The sequence below is a fragment of the Penicillium canariense genome (genome assembly GCF_028826845.1).
Source record: "Penicillium canariense strain IBT 26290 chromosome Unknown utg000003l_segment0_segment0, whole genome shotgun sequence".
In the NCBI taxonomy this organism is placed as follows: domain Eukaryota; kingdom Fungi; phylum Ascomycota; class Eurotiomycetes; order Eurotiales; family Aspergillaceae; genus Penicillium; species Penicillium canariense.
In genome coordinates this window covers 1694646-1715476 of record NW_026622730.1, presented here as the reverse complement: position 1 = coordinate 1715476, position 20831 = coordinate 1694646, and the positions used below count along the sequence as shown (strand labels likewise).

General features: G+C 51.6%; 6 protein-coding genes across 6 annotated transcripts; 2 read left to right on the top strand and 4 right to left on the bottom strand.

Moving 5' to 3' along the window:
* Window positions 1-717: 717 nt before the first annotated feature.
* N7482_005454 (3'-5' exonuclease) lies at window positions 718-3902 on the top strand (the record flags this gene model as incomplete). Its single annotated transcript, XM_056687579.1, has 2 exons — window positions 718-3628; window positions 3700-3902. The coding sequence occupies 2 exons, from the start codon at window positions 718-720 to the stop codon at window positions 3900-3902; spliced, it is 3114 nt and encodes a 1037-aa protein (XP_056543134.1).
* A 471-nt stretch (window positions 3903-4373) lies between these two features.
* pex10 (ubiquitin-protein ligase peroxin 10) lies at window positions 4374-5508 on the bottom strand (the record flags this gene model as incomplete). The annotated part of the gene is made up of 2 exons (XM_056687578.1): window positions 4374-5121; window positions 5162-5508. 2 exons carry the CDS (start codon window positions 5506-5508, stop codon window positions 4374-4376), a joined length of 1095 nt encoding a protein of 364 aa, XP_056543133.1.
* A 1066-nt stretch (window positions 5509-6574) lies between these two features.
* N7482_005452 (EXS domain-containing protein) lies at window positions 6575-8117 on the top strand (the record flags this gene model as incomplete). Its single annotated transcript, XM_056687577.1, has 5 exons — window positions 6575-6659; window positions 6743-6792; window positions 6863-7548; window positions 7613-7929; window positions 8044-8117. The coding sequence occupies 5 exons, from the start codon at window positions 6575-6577 to the stop codon at window positions 8115-8117; spliced, it is 1212 nt and encodes a 403-aa protein (XP_056543132.1).
* A 4115-nt stretch (window positions 8118-12232) lies between these two features.
* Window positions 12233-16208, bottom strand: N7482_005451 (uncharacterized protein; the record flags this gene model as incomplete). Its single annotated transcript, XM_056687576.1, has 4 exons — window positions 12233-13261; window positions 13321-15980; window positions 16033-16068; window positions 16130-16208. The coding sequence occupies 4 exons, from the start codon at window positions 16206-16208 to the stop codon at window positions 12233-12235; spliced, it is 3804 nt and encodes a 1267-aa protein (XP_056543131.1).
* Window positions 16209-17908: 1700 nt separating this feature from the next.
* N7482_005450 (uncharacterized protein) lies at window positions 17909-19036 on the bottom strand (the record flags this gene model as incomplete). Its single annotated transcript, XM_056687575.1, has 1 exon — window positions 17909-19036. One exon carries the CDS (start codon window positions 19034-19036, stop codon window positions 17909-17911), a length of 1128 nt encoding a protein of 375 aa, XP_056543130.1.
* A 629-nt stretch (window positions 19037-19665) lies between these two features.
* On the bottom strand, window positions 19666-20785 carry N7482_005449 (Ac45/VOA1 transmembrane domain-containing protein; the record flags this gene model as incomplete). Its single annotated transcript, XM_056687574.1, has 5 exons — window positions 19666-19805; window positions 19862-20107; window positions 20157-20261; window positions 20335-20633; window positions 20691-20785. The coding sequence occupies 5 exons, from the start codon at window positions 20783-20785 to the stop codon at window positions 19666-19668; spliced, it is 885 nt and encodes a 294-aa protein (XP_056543129.1).
* Between the last annotated feature and the right edge of the window lie 46 nt (window positions 20786-20831).

Here is a 20831-nt window from a genome sequence, read left to right as displayed (position 1 = left end):
TCTGGGAAAATCAACTAGTCGCAATTTGTACTCCAGGATCGAGATGTAGGGCGAGCAGGGCGGGATATAGAAGACAGAGCTGCGATCTCTGGCCTTCAGGAACCTGGTTTTCTCCGGACCGATGTGCTAGTCCCAATTAGGTATAGCGTGGCGACCCCGGACGGCGGGCCTCTTTGTCCAATCTGCCAACCTTCGAGTTGATGACTTAGCTTGCTGTTCTCTATTGCCTTGTCTGTTTTGCGGATTGAGCTCACTGATTAGATTTTGGAGCATCGTGTGTTTCCACATGCCAATCCGGCCATCTTGTGGGCAGCGCACTATGCGTACTACACAACATGCGGAGATGGGCGAACCTTCCAGCCGGTCTGAGGTACCCGCCCTTGGTCTCCAGTGCTCATGGCGAGCTGCTCTGGTATCACGTTGATAAAAGCAGCGTTCGAAGGTTCTCGTGTCTAGTGTAAGTACACATTTCTTGCACCATCTGGCCTCAATGCCCGATTGTTGACAAGCCAAAGTTACGCCAGTTCTCCCGGTTCCCGCTCGCTTGTTCGCTCGACAGCTACCCAGAATCAATACCGCCATGTTCACCTTCCGCAAATAGCCGAATGGAAAACCAGGCGATCTTTCTCTGGTACTCCGTGTTCGCAGATCATACTGGTGGACGATGAAGAGGGGGCGAAAGTGCCCGCTACACCCGAGTCCGCCTCCCATCGAGATATGAATGACTTGATCCGAGCTCGGGTAACCAGAGCGAAAGAGAGATCACACAAGCCCCTCGACCGGAAAACGCTCCGCCAGATTGCCAGAAAGGTCCAGGTATTGGATGAGGTCGACAAGCTGGGTGATGAATTTCTAGAGCTAAAGTACGCTCATGTTGAGGATCATCTTACGCGATGCGCCAATATCATCAGAGGATTCAGGGACCAGTACCACGGTCTCATGTCAGCAAATGTTAGGCAGTTGGAGGATCGGTTCGCACAAATACACAGGAACGGTCGTTATCTGGAGGACGAGTACTGCAAAGTTGCATTCCATTCCATTGGATATCTGAACAAGGAACTTTCACTGTCAGCTCGGAGAATTGCGAAAATGCAATACGCGGTTTGTGCCCAGCTACTAGAATATTCCCAGGGGTCCATTGACCAGCTTCATCGTGAACTCAATCAGGAGCACCTGGAAGCTCGGGATTCTGCTAGGGCCAATATCGACCGTCTACTCGACTACGGAGATGTGGTCAATCAACAGTACACAAAATTACAGGCCCAAAGTGCCGCGGTGAAAGCTGGACTTGACACGATCAAGACGCTCATGTTTCCTTTATTAAAGAAAGAGCCTCGTTTCAAGGATTTCATTGAAGCCAATGGGTCCCTTGCAGAGCAATTCACTCTCGCGGCGCACCACTACCGTTGGAGATGGCGCGCGCGCAAGAAATTTGAAAACCCGCTCCACAAAGCAACATTGCTTGATATTACAGACATTTCCGACGATTTCAAAATGCCCTGGGATACGAATATACCGTCTAAAGTCATATCTACTATCATGTTCAATGACAAACGTGATCGAGTAAACAAGGCCATCATGGAAAAACGTTACGTTTTGATCGCCGATCGTCTCCGGTGGCCATACTTGAAGAAATGGAGAGGGCAAAAGCCGAGCTGGTCCACGGAATTAGACAAGTATTGGCGGCAGCTCGATGTCATGGCCCCGTTTGAACTTTACCGGCTTCACCTCGCGCGAATGCAAAAGGAAATCTGGTACCTGGTCCCAACGCTTGTGGGCAATTTCGGGCCTATGTGGGACCATCTTGATGCACACTCCCGTGAAATGCATATAGACCGGCTCATGGACTGGTCAAGGACGTATCGAAATCAGCAAAAGGAGTTTTTGTCGGAGTTGGTGTCCTACAGATACATCAACTGGGTTCGACTCGAAGTGGAAGAGAAACTGTCCAAGCTGGGTATGCCGAATGAGATTCAAGCAAGAGGATTGTTCGTTCCCTCCAGGCCACTCAGTCAGGATCATGCACGCTTTCGCCGATGGATTCATATGATGAGTTTTCTCAATTACCGAATTTGGACAACAAATACAACCATTCGAATTTTGAAAGAGACCGGGGGCCCGAAGACCTGGCTGGATTTGACGAAGAGATTTCTTGAACTGGATGCACAAAGAAAATCTCAGGTTCAGGATCTAGGTTGGGTGGAAGCCAGTCCGAGGAGGGCCAAACGCCGGAAAGGAAGATCTTCGCGTCTCACGAAAGCGAAGCTCAAGGAAACGAAATACGGCCAGGCCGTACACTCGACCACTACCATGAATTCTTCTACAAAACCGCCTACGGACCCTACCAGTAGCCTTTCCCAGGAGCCTTCAACAGGACTCCCCTCCAAACCCCAAAAGGTGCCTATGAAGGAGGCGGGAAAGCGTCAAGCTTCAGTGACCGCAAATGGCCCATATACTCGAACTCTCAGCTGGAAGCGAAGGCTGGCTCGAAGCAGGCTCGGGCCCACTGCCGCTTGGGATTATTTAGGCAAGGCAAAGGACACTCCAGCTCCGCCAGCACCAGTGGATGTGAAGACACGGTTTCTCCAGGCGATGTCTATGCAGTCTAAACCGCGGCCTGACGAGACTTCTGACAAGCCCAAGACAGCGAAGAGCACCACAATCCCATCGTCATCTCCAAGACCTAGTCGATCATCAAGTTGGCAATCGAGTTCCTTCGGGGCAAAGTGGCAGTCTCGCGAGTCGGAAACCCCCATGCATGATGTTTCTGCGAAGAAAACTCCTTTTTCAGCGGAAACCCCGCTCAAGAACAACAAGCGCAACTTCTGGGAACCCAATCCCATTCCCAAGTCCCATGGGCCTTTCCCAAAGCCAAAGGGAAGACCGTACAGTACCGATTCCACTGTGTCCCACAACGACATCCAGGACTCCAATCGTATTGCTTTGCCTCAAGAGTCGCCGTGCCTTTCTGTCCGGCCAGGAGCAGATCAAACCGGGAAGTTCCCACTCTCTGCAGAAGGCGCATCCCACCATGAGATTGAGCCTACCTCGAATGAGGAGGCCCCACTGTTCTGGAGCCACAATGACCAGCGAGGTCCCAGCGGCCAGAGGCTCATTGTGCACTACTGTAAATCCCTGGAGAGCACCGAGGCCGTCGCAAAGCACTTTCTCGGGAGCAAGGTCATTGGCTTCGACATGGAGTGGAAAGCGCAGGCCTTTGCCACGGACAGCATCCAAAATAATCTGTCGCTAATCCAAATCGCGAACGAAGAGCGTATCGCACTCTTCCAGATCGCCTTGTTTAAGCCCGCGCGCTCGCTGGAGGACTTAGTCGCGCCGTCGCTGAAGCAGATCATCGAATCGCCTGATATCACCAAGGTGGGCGTCTCCATCAAAGCGGACTCGACCAGGTTGCGCAAGTATCTTGGCATCGACGCCCGGTCTATCTTTGAGCTGAGCCATCTGTACAAATTGATTAAATATGGGCAGAGGCAGCCTAGACTTGTCAATAAGAGGGGCGTGAACCTGAGCGAGCAGATCGAGGAGCATTTTGGGTTGCCGCTTGAGAAGAGCGAGGATGTGCGGTGTGGCGATTGGACGCGTTCGTTGAATTACCGCCAGGTCCAATGTGAGTCTGAGTCATGGGAAGACCTACCAAGTTGTCTGCAGAGTCATGAAACTGATGATAGCTATCTACAGATGCCGCCACCGATCCTTATGCTTGTATTTGTCTGTACAATGTCATGGAGCAAAAGAGGCAGGCCATGAGCCCTGTCCCGCCTCGCCCGGCGTACGCGGAACTCAACTTGCCTATTATCTGCCCCGCTGACGAGACGGTGATTATTGAGGACCAGGAAGTTGTCACTGGAATAGTTGACGGCGATGTGGTTGATCGTTCTTAGCATAATCTACCCCCCCTCTCTTTCTCTCTGTGGTTTTTGCATAGCATTTACAGCCAACTATACATAGAGAGCGTGCCTATTCACAGCATGATCTGTTGTTTTTGGTGGTATTGCATCTTGCGCGTTAATTGGTAGAGCCCGGACCTTTTTTTAATTCGATATCCATGTCAGCATTTTTATTTGATTTCAAGGAAAACATTTTTCAACTTCATATCTCCTTAAACTATTAGGTAGTTGCATTCATAATCTAAAGTGCGGATATTGGTTCTGGTGGCAATTTTACGATTTGTAGATGGATGCGCTGTGGAAATAGGGGAGGCGACCAAATATATATATCACGAATTTTGCAACTTAGAGCACGCGGTACCTATTGTCACAAGAAAAAGTGGGGGGTATATTTTCATCCAAGTCAAGTATATACAATGCAGTATGCAGAGTCGAGTAATTTCCAAAAACCAAACCACTCTGATCTTACCCTCTCAGAGGAAGTACCTTGGACAGCAGCACCTCCTGCCGACACAGCGGACATTCCGGCTTCTCCCTCACCCAATCCCTCACACAAACCCAGCAGAACACATGTCCACAAGTCGTCACACTGGGGTCCTTGAAAGCCTCCAAGCACAAAGTACACTTGCGCTGCTGGCCGTCGGGAATCCATGCCACCGCCCCAGGATCTCTCTCAAGATCAAACCGGGCCGTAGACGCAGGAAGCAACGGCACAGCAGCGGGATGCTGAATCGAGGAAATAAGCGATCCGCCTTCTGAGCGGTTCTCACCGGATTCCGCAGGCTCATCTTGATCTTCGCTCATGCTCTTTCCGATGTTCCGCACATGCAGGAACCCTTGCACGGCGATCTGTAGCACCATCAGCACGCCGAGCACCTCGTATCCGATGCGCTGCTCGTTCTCCTCGATCTTCTTGGTGAACACATATCGTAGGCGCCAAATACGCTTGGACAAGTGATAATATGAGCCCGTGAAATAGAATGTGGCGATGCTGAGCACATAGATGGGCGAGAGGGAGGTGATCGAGTCGAGGTGCTCGAGGATATACTGCTGGATGCGCAGTTTGGTGGAGAACGGTTTTCGCTGCTTACTCGCTGCGCTGGACGGGGTCTTGGTGAGCAGGCCAGCCTGCTGCACGGCGTGGAGCTGCTGCTTGGCGATGCTGCGCTCAAGCTTGCTGCGCACGCGCTGGCGCAGCGCGGGGAAGCCGCCGCTGCAGCGACCACGGCACTAGGATGCTGCTGAGGATGTACCCGACGCGCCGGCCGATGGCAGGTAGGCGGAGGGTGTCGTCTTCCAGCTGGACGAGGTCGCAGTATTCCTCGCCAAGGGTGCGGTTGCCGATGGCGGTGGTTAGGGAGAAGTAGAGCAGCTCGGTGAAGTGCTTGATGGCGTCGGAGTGGGTGTGGGCGTAGCGGGCGCCGCGGAGGGAGCGGATGATGGTTTGGGCTTGTTGGACTAGCCCGCTGGTGAGGAAGACATCTTTCTCGTGCGAGCGGATGATGTCTGGGGATGTCGCGAAGGGGTAGAAGTAGGAGGCGGACGAGCTCTGAGCTGCGTCGGGGGTGGGCAGCGACAGATGCGGGTCGTCATCGGCCATGATGAATGTGGTGTGAGTGAAGGAGGTAAGTGAATTGAGGCCGAGACCGAGTATTCTATGAGGGCCGTGGGGGCATGTTTCCCCGTGGTGGATGGGCCCAAGACGGCTTCCCCACGGCGAGCGACTGCATCGGTCGGTTCCCCGGACTGCCTCGGCTCAGGTCAGGTGACGTGACCATCACCGGAGAAAGGATCACATGACTGAGTAGCGAATCCGGTGATTATATAATCACGCGCGATCACAGAATTTCATACTTGTAGTGATGGCGCCGGAAACTGAACAAGACCTCTTCCGCGCCACAAATATCGGCTACAACGGCTCCGATCATTAGGGTGGCTTGGTCCTGGGTGCCTGTAGAGAGCGAGGCAAGGTGGACGAAGGTTCAATGGAGGGTACCGGTGCCCCATGGGAGCTGCGTAAGTGAGTGGATGCAGGGATCACCATGATGCCACAAGTGGATTCCACCAGCCGAGTACTCCGTGGTAGAATTGAACAGCGCAAAGCCCCTGACTGACGATCGCGGAGGGGATCTTCGGGTCCCTCATAGGTTCAGGCGCATTGAATCATGCTAGCTTTGCTAATTATAAACTCCTTGTCGCCCTCTAAGCCTATGAGAGCCCAGCATCTACGAGAACATCCGGGGGCTTCGGTTCTGCGCCCTTGTAATTCAAGAGGTCCCCGTGGGTGGAGTTCCAGGCCTCGGAAGACCACTGAAGAACTCGACACCCCTGGGAGTCCACCTACTCCACCGAGTCCACACGACGTGCAGGCAGGTCAAATTGTGGGCGCGTAACTCCTGAGAGTCGTAGACTTAGGATTTGCTGGCTGCTTATTAACAGGGCCCTGAAAGCGGCCGGTCAAACGGGGGCAGCCAACGACATACTCCATCTTGCCCTCCATCTCCAGCCCGAAAATCCAGGACCTCACCCCTAGTCATTCTTTTTTCCTTCTCTTTCCCCCCCCACGGGGTTTTCCTTCGTCCAGCTTCGCGTCCTCCCCCCCCCTCCATTCCGCCCTTCTCCCCTCTCCTCCCCCTCCGCCCTCGCCTTGATCAATCCATGGAATAATGGGGCCGGATCAACAGCCGCAAATAGATGGCTTTGGGCTAACCTTCCCGTTCCCTATCCGGGTAGCTACCCTCTTAGTTGCAGGTACGTGGGTACTTTCCTCTCTATACAGCACCACGGGACAGTGCACCGTGGACGGTGGATAGCAGTGGCTGATCGATCTACAGGTTTTTGGGCATGGGCGATCAACCTACACTTCCTGGCAAAGGCCAACATTGTACGAGGCGGAACCCCGCGGGCCAGCTCCGCCATATCACGTTCACAGACTGACCGGCTCTTCTCTTCAGGACGTCCCTGCACTTATCCGATACCCTTCCCGCTCCTCCCCCGCTCAACGGACACACCATGCCTCTGCCTACCGACTAGCCACCTTTTTCACAATCCCGCTGACCCTCTGGTTGCTGGTTTTCTGGATCGTCACACACTGCAAGTTTGAGCTGGTCGGCCGCTTCGATTGGATCCCGCAGTCGGTCTTCATCATTCTCCTCCTGATTCTGATCTGGCCATTGAACCGGGCCTCCCGGGCAGGCCGCATCCGCCTGCTTCTGTCCCTGAAGCGGGTCGCCATCGGAGGTCTCGCGGAGTCTCAGGAAGGGAAGTTTGGCGATGTTCTGCTGGCAGATGCACTGACGAGCTATGCTCGGGTTCTGGGCGACCTCTACATCACTTTCTGCATGTTCTTCACCGACGGTCTGTCGGCCACTTCAAAGCCCAACCGCGCCTGCGGCAAGGATTTTGTTGTTCCGATTATCATTGCCGTTCCGAGCGCGATCCGCCTTCGCCAGTGCTTGACGGAGTATGCGCGGGCACGCCGGACAAGCTCACGACGGGATGTGAGCCGGGAAAACCAACACTTGGCCAACGCTTTGAAGTATGCCACTGCGTTCCCGGTGATCTTCCTGGCCGCCAAGCTCCGCAACTATAGTCCACTGGACCTTCATGGATTCAGCGAGATGACTATTATGCGTCTTCTGTAAGCCATCCCATCCCGCCCCTCCCTGGCATTTATATACCCTCTGCTAATAAGACTTTCCTAGGTTCATCTTCTCATGTATCAATTCTGGCTACTCGTTCTGGTGGGACGTGGTGAAGGATTGGGACCTGACGCTTTTCTCCTCCGAACGCCGGCACCGAGACCATCCGTACGGTTTACGACGGCACCGCTACTTTTCTTCCGATCGGTTGTACCACTACGTCATCGTGGCGGACCTTGCTCTCCGTTTCTCATGGCTGTGGCGCGTGTTCCCGGGACTCGCATGGCTGTCTGAAACCGAATGTGGCCTGTTCTTGCTCATGTTCCTCGAGGTAGCGCGCCGCTGGATGTGGGTGTTCTTCCGCGTCGAGGCCGAATGGAGTAAGTTCCACTTGTCCCTCCCTGCATCCACCCTCGTGCCCGCCAAAACTGTCCCGAGCACCACGGCCCTGGTTTCTGCATCCCATTAGCTGACCCGCTTGTTTCGTGCAACAGTCCGGAACACCCACGGTGCCGGTCCCGACGACGTTCTACTTGGCGAGTACAACCACAAATTCGTTGCGGATTGAACCGACTCACCACGCCATACCGTGCGACGGTTTTTTTGCCCTCCTTTTTGAAAAGCAATTCAGTCCAAACACCACACCTTGGAATGAGCATGAGACACAGAATCATAAATGCCTTACCTCACTTACCGACCCTCACCTTCTCTCTGGAAGCAACGCATGCTTCTCACACCGTCTTTCGGATACCTACCTACGCCCAACCCACCCAATACAATTAGAACAGTTGTAGATACGAGACCCAGATATCTAGTCTTGCTTGCTGTGAGGAAAGCGCAACTTACTCACCTGTATGCTAATCTTTGTTTACACTTCCTTGGATTGATACTTGATCTCTACACGCCTCTTGCCTCTTGCCAGGCATCGATTCTTCCTTTCCGTTTTCTTATTTTCTCGGGATGGCTTGACTGGCCTGGGTTGCTCATTTAGCGCTTGCTCCGGGTTTCTTCATTTGTCATTATGGTGAAGCTATTGATGTATTTCTTTAGCCCTTTCTGTACATATCTCTATTTCTTCGTTTTCCTTTGGCTGCTGATTCCCAGCCTTCATTCTTGGATCCGGCGCTTTGCTAGGGGGCTCAATGCCATGTACAATACGATTCAGGCAACAGGTAGTTTGCTAATGGGAACTGAATGTGCGTTGGCTTTCACTTTTATTTTAGAAAGCAATGTATGGCCGAAAAATTCTACAAGTCAACGAAACCAAATTAGAATGGTAGAAATACAGACCTTATCTGCATGCCGTCCACTAGGCTGTAGAAAGAATAGCACAGCAATGGCCATCCTGTGCTGGTTAAAGGTGGCCGGGCTTCAGATCCGTAGGTGTTGGTCGACTATACAAGCAGACTTTCCATGTCTCGTCAAATGCAGATATTTATATCGGCGCGCTCTCTTTTCAAGGGAGCAAGTGCTCTAGGACTGCCCTTTCTGGTTGTACACTAATCCCTCATTAGCCTCCTTTTTGCAAGAAGGTTTCCAGCTTCAGAGGTGAGTAAACTTAGTCGGGCACGAAGCTTTCCCTCCTCCCAATGGACCCTGAACAAGCAATTCCCACACCCACAAGGCGTATGGTGGCAACGGTAGCTGGAAAAGCAGTCGGAACGACGACAAAATGACCTCTTCTCGCATTCACTATGTCCGGCCCTCGTTCGTTGGACTTTAGAATCGTCCACATCCAGGGGTGTGTCTTGGTTCATATCTATAAGATCTCACGCTTACAGCTATTGTTGGCCTAGTCACATTTGCTGAAGCCCTTCTTTCCCTGGTGTGTTAGGTGGCCGAACTTGTCCATATAGGCCTGTAGCTAGATGTGGCTTGGTACTCAAGGAATCTGGGCGCGCCTTCTTGCTGTATTTGATATAGTGGGGATTTGGGGGCTTGCTTCGGTTGTTTGTGTGGTGATTTTCTTCGCTACCGCTAGTAGTAGGCGGGCATGAGCCTGGAGAAAATCATCCTGTTTGAGATACATACACTCTACATGTGCGTCTTACCAAGGGAAAGCGTCCATGTGAATGACTAAGAGTAGTTTTGAGGTGCTTTTCATCACAATTATTGGAGGTTGCTCTCTGCGGAAAACATGTTTACAGCGAAAGCCAGCTAAAGAGAAACCTTTGGTAGGAAGTGTGGGTGGGTTTTCTTTCGAGAGAATCGAATTTCTCAATATACCCCTTCAGCTCATTCGAGTAGCCATTGTTGTGACAATCGACGAAGAATATCTTTTCTCCACTGGACGTTGTGATGCGGCCCGACCTTCGTTCAATGGGTTCCCGGAGTACTTGAAGAAAACAGGATGCCAATACCCAACTCTGGGTGGAACCGACGGTCCCTTCCAGGAGGCTCACAACACTCAGAGAAGCCCAGATTAGCGGCGACGAACATGGACATGATGATTTTGGCGTATTTTGTAGTTAGAGAGAGAACTGAGCCCAATCTCGATCCTTTTGGTAGGGTGCGGAATAGGGCCTTTTGATCGCCCTAGTTAATGTAAGGCCCATCTGTCGATCGTGATTTTGCCTCGAGGATGGACGGTGAGGGCCAGCGCGACGAAACTGGCAAGGATATAGGTGGTGGAAACAATGCGTATAAGGAACGACAAAACCACAGCCTACCAAGAGGTCGCGGAGGAATACATCCCCAAGTTATGATCCATAGGCAGACGATCTAACCCCAAACCTCGATCAGCGAGAACGAAGTAGAAGGATTATATTGCCAGTAATTAGTAGGGGAGAAACAGGAGAGACAGCAAAGATAGGTGGCTGACTAAGGGAGATCTGAGGGAGATCTAAGAGAGAGCTGAGGGAGATCTAAAAGAGATCTAAGGAGACATAAAAGAGATCTAAGGGCTATAGGATCTATCAATAAATGTTTGGTTACTATTTTATAAAGGCTTTGGGGCATTTAACATGGCAAAATGCTATTTTCTTATAGATCTACTATTTCATGCGCGTGGGCCAGTGTTTCCGCTAGAAGAAGCGCCTATATAGCTATACAATAGTAGTGAGGCTATATCAGGTTAATAGGGTATCATTATCATTATCAGGGTCAGCGCGACGTTAACATCGCCATTCGACTCCTCCAGCCAAAAGAGCATATCATCCTCTAAATGCCGCCGTGGCTCCGTCCAGTTGACTTCCATCACCATCGTAGGCCACTTGTCCCTCGCACTTGGTATCTCCGCGGGTTTCCAGCTGCTGTCCGCTTTTTGTTTCGAGTCCGGCCTCGGAGATTCATGCTTGACGTAGGAATAAAATTGACTCTGATTTTGCAGGAAATCAGGGATCTCAGGTAATCAACATCTTTCCTCATGTTCGCGCTAGTGGTCTAATTCATACAGTTTACCAAATGGACATGAACACAATGCTCCACTTCTTCAACCAAGTCAGCACATTTCTCACCTCCTCAATACTATTTAGGTCGATACACCCTAAGCGCGAGCTCCGTTGTCAAAATTCCGACTATCCAAGCATTTCCACTAGAGGATCGACTTACTTGGCTTGTTTCTGGCGAAGACGGGACCTACACCCCCAAAAGCAACTACGCGTTCATTTTTCCTCCCATTGACGGCTATGTTTGGACAGCATATCTTGATCTGACGAAAGATCCCGTGACCTTCTCCTCTGAGAGTATTCCAGTGCTCTGTCTCTCCGGGGTTATCCCCGAGATTGGTGTCCCTGATTTGCTAGCTTCGCAGACGGGCGAAGCTCCCACAGCGCGCTATCAACCAAAATCAGACTTGACTCATGCATTGCCATGGGACTGGGTGAACCACGTTTTGCGCGCAGCTGTGAGACTGGTTGGGCCGGTTGACACTTGGGCTAGTGATTCGCCGCCCCTGACAGAATGCTTGCTGTGCCATGGCAATGAGCTGTTGATCGGAACCGCGGATCTCTATTCTCCGCGGGTTAGCTAGTACTATGCAGAATCCTTGAATTCAGTGTAAATGAGCTACGAGGAGTGCTTTTCAAGTGAAAATGATCAAGGTTTCACTGACGTTTAGCAGGCTTCTATGTCGCAGAGTCGCCGGTGGTTGCATCTGTTCTGCCCCGTATACGGACCTAGGGCTACGCATGAAGAGCAGGGCCCGTCCGTCGGGTTCACCACGCCGCCCCGCTGTGGGTGACGCGTCGACGGTAATACTAGACGACTGTCCCGACAGGCCGGGCCATCTTTCCGGCCTCGCTTAACGGAGGTTCCAGACACTCCTATCCCGTCGCGTTGCCTCTACGGCAAGTTTGCATTGCTGTCTTTTATGCATCGAAGGATTGCTAACCTTGCCAGTGAGCCTCACGAGATCAAAACGAGACTCTTGGGGCCAATTACTACGGATGCCGCTGTTATTGAAAAATTTATAGCCTAGCCCCTCCACTATTGCGGCAGATACCCAATATAATATACGACATCATGTTTCGTTACTATGTAGGTAGGCAACGTAAGGACAGCAGCTAGAATGCTGAAGATACTAACATCCTCAAGACAGTAGGAACTCCAGGGAAAATAAATTTGCTAGGATAACAAAAGGGGGTAGCTCAATGTACAGTGCCAGTATGCGAAAGCAACCTTGGTGGCTTTTGATCATATCAACAAAGAAGACACGGTGAGTGTGCGATATATATGTGAGGAGACCTAAAAGTACCAACATCCTAGCAAGACTGCAGTAAGCCCGAATAAAATGGCAAGCGCCATTGTCCCTGGGCCTAAAAGAGTCCTTGAAACTAGAGCTGTCTTATTCGGTGCCGGGGAAAACACGGAATCATTTGATGGCTCCGTCTCAGTTTTTTGGGAGAGAAATTCGTGTACGAGATTGCTCAAGAAAATGCTCAATTCCTCTGATGCCGGTCTAGTGAGTCGAGACTCGTTATCAGGCACATCGGGCACTTGAAAGATTTTGTGCTCTTGCTTTGGGTGCAATCGGCTATGGTAGGGGTAATCTTGTACGCAGGAGGAGCATAGATCCATATGAACGCAGAGTCCGCACACAAAGTGAGACTCGGTGATGGGTTCTTCACAGATATCGCAGGAAATATTGCGTGGATCAATGCCGAAGAATGTATCCTGAGACAGGCGAAACTGAAGTAGACGGCGCGCATTGTCTACGTCGTCGAGAAACAAGAAATAGCGACCTAATTGTTGCAAGAGACGCCATGGAGAGTCCAGTTTAGAACGTAGAAGCGTATCTGAGATTTGGAGTATTGATTGACGAACAGTCAGTTTTTGAGTCTCATCAGGGGTCAGGACGATCTGAGGACAGTGGTTACGGATGTGAAGCATCAGGGTTTGATGTTCTAGCGCCCAGTCCATGATATTTCTGCCATAACTATCTGGAAGCGAAGGATCCGCACCAAGATCGAGGAGCATGATAGCAAATTCAATGTGACCGAAGCAAACAGCCAGATGGAGAGGGGATTGTAGGAGTTTGTCCCGCTTGTTGATAGCCGAGGCGAGTTGCGAAAATCGACAGAGAATGTGGAGCATGCCTCTCGAAGCTGCAATATGAAGAGGAGTGTGGTCCAGCTCATCCGAGAGCAACGGATCAGCGCCTGCGTTAAGAAGAATCTGAACCTGATCAGAATCGCCCTCATGAACAGCCGCCAAGAGAGGGGATCCATATGGACCACCTGGGGCATTCACATCGGCTTGAGCATCGATCAGCATCTGCACAATATCGGTGTATCCTTTCCTGGTAGCGGCCTGTAGGGCATTGCCGAATTTACCCCCTGGGCGTTGACATCGGCGTGAGCATCGAGCAGCATCTGCACCATCTCGGTATTTCCCTCGGAGGCAGCGGCCTGTAGGGCATTGCCGAATTCACCCCCTTGGGCATTGACATCGGCGTGAGCGTCGAGTAGCATTCGCACTATCTTCGTGTGTTCTTTCCAGGCAGCAGCCTGTAGGGCATTGCCGAATTCACCACCTTGGGCATTGACATCGGCGTGAGCCCCGAGTAGCATTCGCACTATCTCGATACGTCCGTTCCCGGCAGCAGTCTGTAAGGCATTAGCATATTTATCACCTTGGGTATTGACATCGGCGTGAGCATCTAGTAGCATCTGCACTATCTCGATACTGCCTCCCAAGGCAGCGGCCTGTAGGGCATTGCCGAATTCACCACCTTGGGCATTGACATCGGCGTGAGCGTCGAGTAGCATTCGCACTATCTTCGTGTGTCCTTTCCAGGCAGCAGCCTGTAGGGCATTGCCGAATTCACCACCTTGGGCATTGACATCGGCGTGAGCATCTAGTAGCATCTGCACTATCTCGATACTGCCTCCCAAGGCAGCGGCCTGTAGGGCATTGCCGAATTCACCACCTTGGGCATTGACATCGGCGTGAGCGTCGAGTAGCATTCGCACTATCTTCGTGTGTCCTTTCCAGGCAGCAGCCTGTAGGGCATTGCCGAATTTACCACTCCGCGAATTGATCTCGGTTCCGGCTCCAAGTAATATTTCCACCACACTCTGGTTCCCCCCGAGCGGAGCCAATTGTAGCGCCTCTCCACTTTCATGCTCTGTTGCTTCAATCTTCGCTCCCTCATGCAGAAGCCATTCGACAAATCTCACACGGCCACAGCTGGCCGCCTCGATTAATGCTGTTGTTTCATATGGGCTGTGTGCGCCCCAGTTTGCCCCCTTCTTCCGCAGTAATTTGCCTACTGTTAGATGACCTTCTTGTGCTGCTATATGGAATGCCGTATTTCCATTTCCGTCTTTTTTCGCTATATCCTCACTGTTCGGTAACACAGATTCTATGACATCAACCAGATTGGCAGCTGCAGCCATGTGTAAGAGTGTCGTGCCTGTCGGTGGGCATGCGCTTTTAAAGGGATATATAATCTGGTAAATCTGGACCCAATGTCCAAAAACTTGCTGTAGGATAGCTTGTTCATTCGATAGCACGTCCGCTCTCGAGCCGGCGGCTTTTTCGGCATGAACGAAGAGGTAGATGGTGGCGTAAGTAAGCAATGGGTGATCCCGGACAAGGTCTTTTTGCGCCCTCTCAAAGTTGTCCCTTTTCACCCTCCGAACACCACACAACTCTTCAGGTATATGTACTGTAGCAAGATAAGCCAGACACGATCCGTAGAGAGTTGCGTGGCAAAGAAAATGAATATTTCCCTCGTCCATGGATGATGTACTGGTACCGATACTTTGATACAAAAGCCCTAGTCCTTTTCCGTGCAAGAAATCATTCACTGACTGGTGGACTGCCTGTACAGTCTCGTTAGAACCCTCGCTTGAGACTACTTCTGCTAATCCACCAGAAAGTGTCTTGATTCTTCGCTTCATGCGTTCGTTGCTTTCGACGAATCCGTCGATCTTCTCCCATGTCTTTAGAGGGGAAGTCATTATTCCGGCATGCCGAGCTGCCATGGCATACCGCATCTCTGTCACAGTCAGGGGCCGCTCAGCCAGGCACACCCATTGAAACAACAGGAAGGAGTGCTCCCGATTCCTGTCATCGATCACGTTGTTCAGAATGTACGTATAGGCGTCTTCTAGGCCGGCCGGGACCTCGTGTAACCAGCAACGGATGTCATTAAACGATTCGCCTTCAAGAATCTTCTGCCTGATAAGAGGCATCACGAGATGGGCCCATTGGAACACCCCATTAGCTTGCTGGGTCAATTGCTCGACCAGCACCTCTCGCGTCTCCTGACTAGGACCGTCCCTGACCTCCGTGTCCGCAAGGATGTCCTTGATATATGTGGCGATGTCTTCATGATTATAATCTTCGATGTGTATCTCTGTAGCCCGGGCATTTCCTATGATAGGATAGTGTCGACATGAGAGACAAATTTGAACGGTGACCTTCTGTTTGTCCGCGCGATCAATAACCCTGTGAAAGTATGCTACCAGCCGCTGAGCGGACTCCGTCCCAGCCTCATCTAGAGCATCGACAAAAATAGTTATGTGCTGCTGAGTGGCCGATGTCAGGATGGCACTTGCCAGTAACTCTTCGAGCACCACTCGTGGCCATTCCCACTTGCGTTCACCGTACCCAAACTGCCTACAACGCTGTTCATAGGCCTCCCGTACTTGAGGGCGCACTGTCTCGTCGCGATCGAAAATCTGGTTCAGCAACGATCTCAGCATCCCTAGCGGTGTACGTTGCATCTCCGTGCCCCGAGCGGTAAAGAAAAAGTCGAGCCAAAGACCCTGGTCGCGTAAACTCTTGAGTTTGTCGTGCAGGAATACCATCAAGGTCGACTTGCCCGCACCTGGCTTGCCCTTGATCCACAGTAGACCGCGGGACTGGCTTCTCCAGGACTTGTACTCTTCCATCTCCAAAATCCATTGGCATGTATTGGGATGACATGGCTCGATATTGTCTCTCCGATCTAGCATCTGCGGAAATGCCAGTGACCTCAGCACCTCTGTCACTTTAGTTAGTGAGGGTCTTCTTGACTGGTGCGGGGCGTAGCGAACCGTTGTCTATCGTCTGCGGTGGGGTTTCTGGTCGGTCTGGGCCGAAGCGACTGTCAGTCAATTTGACCCGGCTTGGAAAAGGCTTCATGACACGTACCGGATGAGATATGGATCGGTCCGTGATTGCTCCCGAACTGAAACCCCGCATTTGCGTTACCAAACGATATTGGATTCATGCTCAATAGGCAGTGGGTACGATGATGCTGGCGTAGGCAGAGAGAAGGTTCCGACCCCCAGAAAACGCAAGGCCATCTATCGTTCCAAGACCTGTTATCATGACAATCTTGCCACCAAGTAAGGTTGTCCTTGGGCCTTTTCAATCCATGAGAATCGCCACGGAAAGATTAGCGGCTTGCGATATCTCACATCCTCAGCCGCACGATCAGGTGACCATTGGTCCCTGAACCTTCGCACCGAGTCACCGACTACTTTATTTCTCCACAAAGCTCCCTGTGGACATCTGGTGAACCAGGGGAGCCTTGCGAGCCCACGGCGGCAAATTCCACTAAGGAGGGGTCATTGAGATACAACCCGCACGTTCCACTATGATTAGTCGTTAACCAAGATGCCCCGGAGAGTATTGGGAAAGATGAGGTACCGGGGGAGCACCCGTCCAGCTTTGACAGGTAATGTAAAGCCTTCTCTAGCTTCTTGCCAATAAAAGCTGCCAAAAGGCAATATGTGCCAAAATAGCCCCACTCTATATGATAATCTCAAAAGTAGTCACGGTTCTTGGAAAGATATATTTGCTCTGCCAGGATGTCATTCTCAGGTGCAAGCTGAGACGCGGGAGAGCAATAGCTTAATCCACAGAAACAGTAAAGCATATCTCCCTAACAGATCTCTCCTCTCGAAAATGCAGTTCTGGATTAGAGCAGCCTTTTGCGTTGATGCTGTGCTCGCTCATATTATTCTATGTAAAGGTTTCCATTTTGCGCCAGTAGGTGAGAGTGCTGGATGGATGTTGCCGACTTATAGGCAGTTCTGAGCTGCAGGCTTGAGCAGGAAGGGGTCAACAGATTTCTCTTCTAGAGAAGATGGTTCTTGCTGGATGGCCGTTGGGCGTTGATACCTTGGCGCATTCTGTATCGATTCCATATGAGCAAAGTTCTAGCATGCAAATAAACGACCAAGTCTTTTGATGCAGTTAGGTTAGTAACCAAGAATAGGAGATTGAATACCTATACGAAGTGAATGAACCAAATCTTGCTATGTATAATCTTGGTGTATGTGCATCCAAAGAGAATACTGCAGTGCTATAGTCCAATTGCAGCCGGTGGCACCCAGAGGACAAAAAGACTGCGAAGAAACTATTTCAGGACCCTTGGCTCAATACTAAGTGGGTTTGCCACAGCCATTACTGATTCGGTAGCTGAGAATTTCAAAAATTTTTAACCAATGTGTTTAATCACTGCCAACTGCCAAATGTCTGCGCAGACTGAAAGACGGTGCAGTGGGCTGTTGTGGCCTATATGGGAATCCGGGGGCATAATATCCGACCCTTCCAGTACAATATCAAAATCATCTAGGTATTAGATCCTATGCCTTGATAGTGGATGATTCCTATTAAGAGACTACAATTCCAGAATACTCCTAAAAGATCAACCTCTGAAAGTTTACGAGATGCCAAGACGCTATTGTTGGATCACCGCTATTATGAACACGAAATGGAGGCCCAGATGAAAGTAGATACAAAGCTCAGTAATGCACAAAGGTCCAGAGGCTCCAAAAAAAACGCCAGCGCATTAGAAGATGGACAGAAATATGAGAAAATACTTGGAAATATGGCACAAAGAAAAAAAGGAAACCAGATATAGATCACGGTCGCAAATAAACCGTCTAGATCATCCCTGTCGTTTAAACATGTGATTACCGATTATCGCCGACCGGAGTCAGAATGACCGGGGGATGTATGACTCTCAAATAGATCCTCTAGATAAGCGCTCGGCGCACGACCCTGCGGCGCTTGGCTGAGATTCAGCGAGCTGGTGGAAGCCCCCACATGCGAATGGCGTGGATGCGGCGCGTCATGGTAGCTACCGACAGCTGGCAGAGATGGGGAGCCTGAGGGGAATGCCGTAGGCGAGGAGAGACCGGCAGTAGGGGAGAATAAGTTGGGCTGCGACCCGCTCGCTTCCCTCACTGGCGTCGAAGTGCCTGCAGTAGCATAGTACCCAGCGGGCAGGTAACTCGAGCCGCGGTTGCCAGCGTTGTTTAGACTGTGATGCGACCCAGCGCCACCGGCAGTTGGCGAAAAGAACAAGCCACTGTTCGAGCTGGGAACCCGCTTCGCAGGCTTGTAGCTGGCGCGAGTCGCGGCGCCGAGTTTATCGAGCGATACGTCGTTGGCGGGCGCCGAACGAACGCCGTGCGAACGCTTCCTGCCGCCGCCACGGCGCGACAGTCGCTTTTTATCGGAGGTTTGCGCTAGGGCTGCGCGCCGCACTGAGCGGTTCACAGACCATGCGACCATGCCGCGCCACGCCAAAACAGCCAACCCGATCAATCCTAGTATCGCGCCGACGGCGATGAAGACCGTGCCTTCGGGTGTATTCGTCGTCTGCATGTACGGCGCATTTGCGGTAGGGGGTACGGTGACGATCGGGGCGGCTGTCGAGGTAGAGGATGAGGATGCTGATGTCGTTGTTGGGGTGCTGTCACTGGAGGTAGAAGAAGAGGACGACGACGTCGACGATGAGGTCGTCGTTGTGGAATCCATAGTTGTAGAGGTTATGGATGTCGAAGACGTCGTACTAGTTGTGGACTCGGATGTTGACGTCGAGGAAGAAGAGGAGGAGTCGGAGGTCGAAGTCGTGGTCACGCTAGGGGTGCTGTCAGTGGTGGAGGGATCGTCGGTGGTCTGGGCGGCATCGGTCGTAGCATCGGTCGTAGCAGCAGCGTCCGCTGGCACTGCAGATACACGAGCAGTAATTGCTAGCACCAGCAACAAGACGAGTATGAATGGAGGTTGGGCTTTTCCAAGCCTGCACTGTAGGAGTCGCATGGTCTTCTCGTTTCCTCGCTCGCACAGTAAATAAACGAATCGCTCGGTTCTCCACAGCGGGTCAGCCGGGGTAGTCGGTGATCAGGAGCGAGTGTGTTGAGACAAAGGAAATCAGTGAATCCAGGACCTGAACAGTCCCGGTGCTGAGTCTCGAGCAATCAGTCCCCAGAAACAGATTGTGGTTCCTCTCAGCCCCCAGAATGGCTGGAAGTGCTGTTCTCCCGAGAGAATCTGGGCAAGATACTCGATAGGTTTCCGTCTCAGGGACACACCATTGAGATATCCAGGTAAAACGAGTGACAGTCTCCCAATATGATGCAACGAGCGTCTAGGGGATTTGAGAGGAGAAAGGGTCGTTCTGGGTAAGCGAGAACTCGAGGGAACACAACAGACGCCAACTTTGCTGCGCTAACTAAAAGCTTGGCCTGAAGCCTGAGGCCTGTCTCTTGAGGGGGTGTCACATGATGGCTTGAATTCTACCAGAAATAGCAGTGTGATGTATCATACAAGAATACGAAATAACTGCTGTGCCCCTTATCCCGAGAAGAAAGAAAATAAGTCAATTGTAGCATGCATCGAGCAAGGCATGGCCGGTATTCAGCGCCTCCAGCCAATGGTGCCGGGCCCAATTACTGCTGCTTCTTCTGCGCAGCAGAGGACGTGTCCTTCTCAAACGCAGCATAGGGAACCTGGAGACTGCTCACGGCGCTGATTGCAATATACAAGATGATCAGGCATAGGAATGAAGCCATCAAGCCCATGAAGATGCCTATCGAGGAGTCAGAATGGGGTGTAGCAATATTCCACGTGGTGAGCACGACGAACCTGGAGTAAAGTATTGATATTCGTCAAACAGAGATGTGTTGCGATTCGACGAATCGGAGGCACTAGAATAGGAAGAGTAGGAAGAGTAGTCGCGCTTGAGTTCCATTCGGACGGAGTCTTGATACGCGTCCTCGGATTCGTAGACGATGGAGTCGGTTTCGGGGAATTCTCTCGGCGTGGTGACATAAAGAAGAGTATACTTGGAGGAGGAAGGAATGCGATCAATGATATCGGAAATCAGGCCATCTAAAATTGTTAGGCAAGCCCTGGTTCACGGGGAGATCGTTCCACGTACCATTGTCAGAGAGCTGGTTGGCGCGGTCCGAGCCCAGCGAGAGCATGGGAAACTCGATGTCAATAACTCGAGGACCCGACTCAAAGTAGGATGGATACGATCCAGCTGCATGTCATCATCAGTCCTAGCTCTCAAGCGATATCCTCCACCCTGAAGCTGGGCCGCCACGATAACTCACAGGAGCCGTCGATGACGGTAGTCTGCGCCTGGCATTTGACCTCCAGAAGGTCCTTGATTTGCTTGACCTCCAACAAGCCCGTCACCTCGTTGACGCTCATCTTCGATCGGATGGACTTGTCCTTTCCAAGCATCTTCGCGCCGAGGCGAGGTGCCGATTTGCGGCTTGAGAAGTCGGAGCTGTGCACACCAGGCTGGTTGACAACGACATAGTACTCTGAAGGGCAGGCGCTGAGGGAAGAGGAAAGCTCTTCAAACAGGGAGGCGCTGGTCTTGATATTCGCCGAGTTCGCTAGGACCCTACACGCAGGAGCTGATTAGCTAGCCGTAGTTTCAAGGAGGACGCGTGCCACGTACTCGGAGGTTGATGCGAGAAAGAATGGAGAGGTGTCACGGAAGGCATCGACTGAAGCTGCCCCAAGGGCAAGCAGCCCAAACGTGCTCAGATGCATTATGCTTGTCGAGGAGTTGCTGGGGTGGAGGATGATGTTGCCAGCG